This window comes from Petaurus breviceps, unplaced genomic scaffold (genome assembly GCF_028583685.1).
Source record: "Petaurus breviceps papuanus isolate PSGF00001 unplaced genomic scaffold, PetGlider_PUasm1.0 90700, whole genome shotgun sequence".
NCBI classification, from domain to species: Eukaryota; Metazoa; Chordata; class Mammalia; order Diprotodontia; family Petauridae; genus Petaurus; species Petaurus breviceps.
Genome location: NW_027187315.1, coordinates 9,298,350 through 9,306,868, shown reverse-complemented (window position 1 = coordinate 9,306,868; position 8,519 = coordinate 9,298,350). Strand labels below are relative to the sequence as shown.

The following is an 8,519-nucleotide window of genomic DNA, read 5'->3' as shown; positions in this document are numbered from 1 at the left end:
GAAAATTTATAGTTTGTAAGGAAAAAAGAGAGGGACGAAGGAGAGAAATAAAGGAAATATTACATAATGAAGTCTTTCAGAGTCAAAATAATTTTCATTATTTTTTAAAAATAAAGTTAAGCCTTTATCATGGTACAGATATTCAGAAGGTACGTGACAATGAACAGTCATTTAAGCTTTCAGAGCTTAAGTTTCTTCATCTGTAAATTCAGAATAATAATATCTGCATTATCTTAACTCAGAGATATTATGAGGAAAGCTCTTTGTAAAAATTTTTAAAACACTATATGAAGAATGCAGCATAAATTTGTACTAAGGCTTTTGTGTAATAAACTCTGTATACTGGAATTACTATTATTTAGAGGAAACACTTGAGCAAAGGGATTCCAGGCTTCAGAACACATTAATGCAGTGAGTTTAGAGTTTAAAATTTTTCTGGAAAACTCCAGAGCAGAACATAAATTATTTTTAATAAATTTAGCAAGGTATGTTTCTCCCAGAACAAGAAAAGAAAAGATGAATGAAAGCAGATCTTAGAAGAAAAACAAATAGCTTTAAACATTCAAGTCCAGACTTACACAGAAAGAATACTGAAAAGATACGGTTTTTACTACTAAACAGTTGGAATATTGGAAAAGGTTAACACAACCATGAATAAATACTGAGTCTATTACAAATTGATGTTATCCACTGCTACAGGATAATTCTTCTATTCTCCCCTAAATGACAGCTGTTTTAGACTTTTTCTTCTCAAACCAGGAAGTCAGCAAGCCAGTGAGCCTACCAAGTCACATAGCATTACCAAGTGCCATACACTGTGCTAAGCACTGGGGAAATAAAACAAGTATTTCTCTCAAAGAATTCATGTTCTAATGGGGAGACAACATGTAAACAACTAGGAAAATACGAGATATATGCAACAGATGGGAGGCAATCTGAGAGGGAAGGCATTAGCAATGTGGGGGGATTGGTAAAGACTTCCTGCAACAGGTAGCATTTGAGATGAGTCTTACAGGAAACAGGAAAGCTCACATGCAGAGATATGGTGGTGAGGTTAGGTGTAGTAGGGCATTCCCAATGTGGGGGGCAGCCAGTTAAAAAAAGCTAGGAGATGGTGTTATTTTCCCTTAAAGCTACTTGCCTTCCCTGTTGGTTATCTCCAATTAATCTTGTAAATATCTTATATAGATATAGGTTTGCTTGTAGTCTACTCCATTAGAATAGGGACTTTTATCTTTATCATCCTTCTCATTCTGCTTTGCAGAATCATTCATTCATGTCTTACCTCTTATGTGTGCATAAGGCTATACAAGCATAGGACTGTTTTCCTTTTCTCTGTTGGTCATTTCATCCCTTTCTTAAGGGCTCAACTGTTTTCTCTGTATAAATAACTTCCTTTTCTCTCTCCTGAGTTTCAAAGTCTTACATTTCCAACTCACTGATTGACATCCCCATTTAAGATATCTCCTTTACATCTTACAATCAAAGAAGAATCCATTATTTAATCTGTCAAGGGCATACAGTCACCCAAGTTTTCATTCTGGGAGCAGTTCACAGCTTTTCCCTTACAAATTTCCCATTACTTGGCAAGTTTGGTTGATAGATTAATCATTCCCCTTCTCTCTACTCACATAAAAACCACTCCTGTCCAGATGCTCATAACCTCTCCCCAGACTATCACAATAGACTCCTAATCTTCATTATAACTGCTACTTCTAAAGTGCCCATCTGACCAAGTCCCTCTACTGCTCAAGAAGCTGCAGTGGCTCTGCGTTGTCTCCATAATAAAATGCTAACTTATGATATAGTTCTACTCCATCTTTCCAGACTGACCACACATCAGAACCTTGCACTGCTGCCTTCAACACTCAGAACGATACCCTACTTCCTCACTTCTGCTCCTAGGATGCTTAGCTACTCCTCAGATTTGAGCCCAATTCTCTTTTCCTTCAAGCCTCCTATGGTTTCCTGTCATTAGTGATCCTCCCACCCTGTGCTCAACATTGTTTTTATTTTGTGTATGTCTTCTATTTATTTATCTGTAAGTAGTAGGGGAGATAAAACATATTTTATCTCCCCCCTACCAATGCAAGCTTCAGAGATCCTTAAGGATGGAAACTGTCTCTCATTTATTTATCTGTAAATGCTTGCTTATTCTGGTAGATTTTGTTTGTCATTTTTTTTCAAATTTGTTAAATTAAAGAATTACGATTATCTCTAAAATCTTGTTTAGAGTTAGAATTTTATTTTCTTGATCTAGGAAAACGTTTAATATTGAAGATACATCATTATTTTACATCTTGCCTAGCTCCAAAAAAAATCTGAGGTGGCTAATATTTATGATAGAAGATGGTATTAATACAGTGTAACAGGTTCCTAAAACTAAAGAATTTTGAATTTAAAATCTAATTCGTTACCAGATGAGACAGAAATGAACATGAATTCTAAAAAAAAAAATTTTAGAACATTGTAAAACGTGCTGCTAAAGTAACTGTGCTAAATATCCTAAAATCAAATTTAGTCATAAAATACAGCCTGTGAGATAAGAGATTTACTGCTGGAAGAGTTAAATGTGGAGATTAAAACCTAAAAATAGACTGGAAGACTATGCTTAACAATTCACTGAGATAAACATTTATATAAACCTCTTAAGGATGAGATAGAAGGCCATTTTAATGTATTGGAAAAACATAGCTAACCAGATCTATATTCAGAGACTACTGTATAGCTAAGCAGTCTGCACATGAATTTCTTTGGGAGCAATGATACAAAGTTCAATGGTTCTGTGCCATAGAACTCTACAGATGCTTTTTTGCCACATCTTCCTCTTCCATTAACTGAACTGGAAGAGCAGTGAATCATCTACTATTTCAACAGCAATGGCGGCAGAAGCATTTAGGCACTGAAATAAGAGGTACCAGGTTACAGAGGTGGTGTTTATAGAGAATGAGCTGGACAGACACCACACAGGCAGTACTAAATGATGATCCAGCAAACAAGAGGGAAAAATAAGTCTTATATGGCACCTAGCTATATTTTTGTGTGTGTGTTGGATTGGAAAGTGCTAATTTTGAACCCAGGAAGAAATGACTCCTGCTTCAGACACTTACTAGCTATGTAAAGCTACACAAGTCACTTACTCTCTTTTAGCCTCGGTTTCCTCATATACAAAATAGATAATAATAGTAACTACCACTGCCCAGTTTCTTGTATGAATCAAAGATAATATGTGTAAATAAAATTTCATTTTTCTATGTTAACAACTGAAAAGACCTAATTAAAAGTGATCATGATATATCTCAAAACTGAAATTCCATGCACTAAATTATCATTCCTGTATCGAATTCTCAATATCACAAATAATTTCCAGTCAAATTCAATGTAAGTGCTCATATAATATAATAGCATGTCTGCCATTTCCCAGTCCCTTATGAATAACTGGGGTGAAAAATTATACATATGGGAAACAGAAAATTAGAATTCCATTTCTTCTAAAACCCTCTCTTCTCTTCCTTTTCTATGCCATTTCTGCATCAATAAACAATGCATATGTGTATTTTTCCTCCAAGTACTACAGGAATGCACAAATAGTTTAACCTGATTTCTCAGGGAGGAAAAAGGGGTTGAGAAAGAAAAATACCAATTTCTCTCTGGTATTTTTGCATCCACCTATAATTTGATAGCAAAAGATAGAGACTATACTCTCAACACTAGCTGGCAATTAAATTTCTCAAATCTCGACAATTCTGACCTTTTCTATTAAATCATTATTCTAAGGTCTGATCTAATGTGAAGCTTCTGTGTGACCTTAAATAAACCACTATTTAATTGGTCTTTAATTACGTCATTTCAAAGATGAGAAATATAAGGCTCCTTTTCCTAGCTTTAAGTTACAGAACTCTTAGAAAAACATTAAAGTATTAACAGACTTCTAGGATCTTGTATAATCTTTTTTCCAATGAAAATGTGCATACTTCTTATTCTGGCTAAATGGAAAAGCAAGTGATGTGAAATATGAGGCTTATATAGCAAAGCCATCACCACTAGAAAACAATGAGATTAAACTAAAATGGCATCAGGATTTTGGAGTTTATAAAAACCTTACCTTAGAAACAAACAAACAGAAACCAACAGAATAGAAACATGGTTCCTGAGTGCAAAAACAGTAACTGTCAATCGATTGTATTAACTGATTATTCATTTCTTTTAATTTTGCATACTTTCCATGCTCTAATTAGTTCATCCTTATGTTTATGTGACAAACCAGGCTTTATGAAAGATCAAGATAACATTAATTGAGGCCAATAGCAAACAATTTTGATTTCTTATAAATTTTCCCCAGACTAACCTGCATGCTTTTAGAACTTCTGCTGAGCTGGGATATATGGACACAGACATTGATGGTATGATCTGAGGGCTAGGTTTGTGGCTAATTAGAGGCAGGTCTGTTTTCATGGGGCTCTGAGAGTCCTCCAATCCCTCTCCATTAACTGCATGTAGTCCACTATGAGGGCTGTTAAGGCTGGTAACACTGTTTGTAGTAGTCTGTTCGGTAGATTTTGGAGAAGGTGTTGCTGTCGAAATGGCTGAGGATGGTGAAGAGGCAACAGAATTCTCAGTCTTTGTATGAACAGCTGGATGAATGTTATTGACTTTGTCACAGGTTCCAGTACCCACATTGTTATTGGCTTTTCCCATCAACAAGGCAGAGAGCTGAGGATTGTCTGAACTAAGTAAACCTGGTGACTTAGAATCTCCATGGCTAGGGCTGGGAGCAGCATCTGCCGTCACCTGATGGACATGATTAGGAAGTCCCTCTACACCGGCAGTGCTGTTAAGTGTCTCTCCAGAATGCCTGCTTGTTTCAGGCACTATTGATGTGTTTCCTGAAGGGTTGCTCTCTTTGGTTAAGGTAATGCCTTGTTGTCCACCTGAGGTAGCAGTGTGAGAGGAGAGGTGATTGAGAGCAGCCCCCTGTGTTACTGAATTGCTAGGCATGGTAGGATGTCCATTCTGATTTTGTATACCAGTGCCAGCTGCCTGGAGATGCTGGGAAGGCCCAGTGGAAGAGAGAGGTCGTTCACCATTAGGACCTGCCAAATGTGAACTCTGACCTTTGTGAAGCCCCTAAAAGGAAAGAAAAAAGTTTAAGACCAATTTTAAGAAAAAAAAATCAGATCAAAATCCCTAAAAATAAAAATATGAAGGCTGATCCAGGTACCAAAAAAACTATATATCACAGTATAAGTTTTAAATGAAAAAATATCAATTAAGATACTGGCTTTCTCTATGACTCAGAACTATCATACTATACATACCCTTTTAGAATACGCAGAAGTATTTAGATCACTACTTACAGAAGATAATACATATTTAAGCATTAGAATTATCACCATAGCAGCTATAAATTATGACATGGGTGTACATAATATGATCCAAGAAAGATCGATAACCATTCAATTCATACTGTACTTTAAAAAATCCCTTACAAACATTATGTTGTAGGTGACTGCAAGTATTATTATCTCCATTTTGCAGACAAGGAAACTGAAACTCCTGGATGTTCCAAGATTAGTAAATGGTGGAGTTCAAACTTAAATGTAGGTCATTTGACTGGTTCTGTCTGCTTTTCACCATACCATGCTGCCAAATCAACATCAACAAATCAACATTGATTCAATGACTGCTAGAATTCATTAAAATTTTATAAATTTTTATTTTTTAAAAAAACCCAAACATTTTTAGTATTGAATCTGTCTTTCTGAATTTTAAAATCCTGCCTTTAAATAACACTATCTTGTTGTAGTAAGATAGCTAGTAGGGCATTAAAGAGCTAATACAGGACAGGAGGCTTGCCTGTCACTGTCAAGGGAAGGATTCTAATTACTTCTCCCTGCTTTCCTTTTTATTGCTGTACCCTCAAATCCCTTTTCTCATTCCTCTTCCTTGAGAGCTCAACCCAACAATTTATATAAAAGGCTACTGTAAAATGTGACATGCTAGAGTTGTTTTAGGAAATGTGGGCAATTTTAGGTATCTGACTTGAGATCATAAAAGGCTTAGCTTAAGAAGAATGGTGATCAATGGTTATTCCTAAGATTTTAACTTTGTGAATCCTGAAGGCAAGTAGCATTTCTTCATTGTTTTAAAACTTCTAATTAGTAAAGCAGTTTTTAATTATAGAATATAAATTCCATGAATGTTTCATTATATTTTAAAACTGAATTATTGGACTTAACAACTTCAGGCTTTACGTATATATTTGTTATCTGGAGACTATCTTCTACTATGTATGAAAACATTTAATAAAATGAATTTTCTCCTTTGAAGTTTTCCTTCTTTAGTCACAATAATCCTGTGTCTCTTGTTATCCAGCAATAACATGTAGGCATACTTGTCATCTACTTACCATAACCAGATCTTAATAGAATGATTTAATAATATTAAGAATCTTGAGTTCTTTATTTGAAACCGACTAAAAGGACAAAGTATAATAGTTATTCAAAGTGTCACTCTGGAAGAAGGGTTATTAAATGGAATTAAGACATACTAGAAGGCTATGTAAAATTTTCTATTGAGTTATGTAAGGGAAATATCTTTAAAAGCATGAATTTCATTTTAGAGATTTTAAGTAATTGTTATGGAATTTAATGTCTTAAGAACACTGACTAAAGTAATACTAGTCCACTGCCAACATGTCAAGAATGCCATAATTTCAAAATTAAGTAATTTGAGTGTACAAAGTTCTCAATACCATGAATCTATATTAACACATATATCTCAAATGACTTATATCCCTAATATAAGAAAGCAATTGGCTAAGAATATAATATTCACCTTCTGGAAATCACTATTTCTAAATCATGTTAAAATAAATACACACAAACCAAAAAAACCCACTAAAAACCTAAAATGGTCACGACGTACAGATTATATCTACGCTAAGTACATATTGAGTCTGATTACATCATGTTTTACATAAAATAGAAATGTGTCTAGAATTAAAAAAAAAGACTAATACATATTAAAATGTAGGTTGTCTCTTTGTAATGTCCAGGAGTCAATTATTTATCAAAAAAATTTTGAAAATTGTTGATTAGTTAAATGATGATTTAATAGAATGCTAATAAAAATGATAGCACTTTTTGTTTGCTTTTTAGGGCATTTTGAGATGTTAATATCAGTCTCTAAAGCAATAAAGTTATCTGAAGAAAGGCATTTTGCAGTCTTGATAAAATTTAGTTTAAAAGAGCCAATGTGCCTTTGGAACTGTTGCTAAAATTTGAAAACTTTTGACCCAAGGCTCTGACATTCTTTCATTTGTGGAACTTTTTCAATGTATATTTTGTACAACATAAAACCGAACAAACAGAATGGATATATATTATTAGGGATAGGAGGGAACTTTTTTTTTTTAAATTTAAAGCAATTGGGGTTAAGTAACTTGCTTAAGGTTACAGGGACAGTTATTTTTGTGTGGGTGCCGAGTATCTGAGGCTGGAACCGATCCTGGATCCTCCCAACTCCCAGGCTGGCACTCTTACTCACTGCGCCACCTAGCCACCCCTGAAATGATTTTAAAGACAGTTTTTATGCAATCACTACTGAACTGTTTTTTTGTTATAGCATATAGTTCTTGAACTAAAGAGAACTACATAGTTCTTGATCTGACAATTCAAATACTACTTCTACATGAACCCTTGCCTAATATACTTGTTTATTGTCCTTCTTCACAAACAACCTTGTATTTTTGTACTTGTTGTCTCTCTCATTAGGCTAAAAGATCCTTGAGAGTAGAGATTGTTTCACTCTTTATATTGCTAGCACCTAGTATATTGCCTGGGATTGTTTGAATAAATTCAAAATACTAAGTTAAAAGGACAAGTCTGGTGAACACAATTGTTAAGAAACCTGTTTTCAAGTTAAATAATAAATATCCTGATTATCTGTCAAAAAAGATTAAAAAATAATTAAAGAAATTATTTCTTCTTTCTCCTTCTGCATCAGGTTTATGACTATGAAAACTGTCTTTTAACTATTTGGCTGAAACAACATTTCACTTTGTCTGTAATAGTCATTATTAAATTTCTAGCTAGATAAAATTTACCATATCTCCTGTTTAGTTTTTATTTCAAGGCTATATCATATCATAATACAAACTCCTTGATATCCTTATTTTTCTAAGAGAATTAAAAGTCTTAAAGAGGTAAAAAATAAACAGGCTTTTTCTACAAGTCAACCAGGTAACCATTCCTGTCTTAACAAAGTTCTAAATTTATTCAATAATCTAGGGGGTAATGACTGATCTCAATTATCAGCTTTTCAGTTCAAGGGGCAATAAAAACTTTGTAAAATTTTACCAAATAAGAGAAAGTATCTCAAAAGACTCAAAAGTATTTCCTAGGCTACCAATTAATATTGCCACTAAATTTAAAGTCCATGATTACATGTACAACAACATTCAGGTACTTAAGTGAAATGGCCTTTAATATTTCTCTGAGAAAATACAGAAATGCCAC

General features: G+C 34.0%; 1 protein-coding gene across 5 annotated transcripts in view; it reads right to left on the bottom strand.

Moving 5' to 3' along the window:
* KDM6A (lysine demethylase 6A) overlaps positions 1 to 8,519 on the bottom strand; it is a 273,917-nt gene that overhangs the window by 44,901 nt on the left and 220,497 nt on the right. For all 5 annotated transcript variants that reach the window (XM_069065747.1, XM_069065751.1, XM_069065749.1 and 2 more), the window contains one exon: positions 4,349 to 5,127. In XM_069065747.1, coding sequence (XP_068921848.1) covers positions 4,349 to 5,127 — 779 coding nt within the window. The remainder of the gene's footprint in view (positions 1 to 4,348; positions 5,128 to 8,519) is intronic.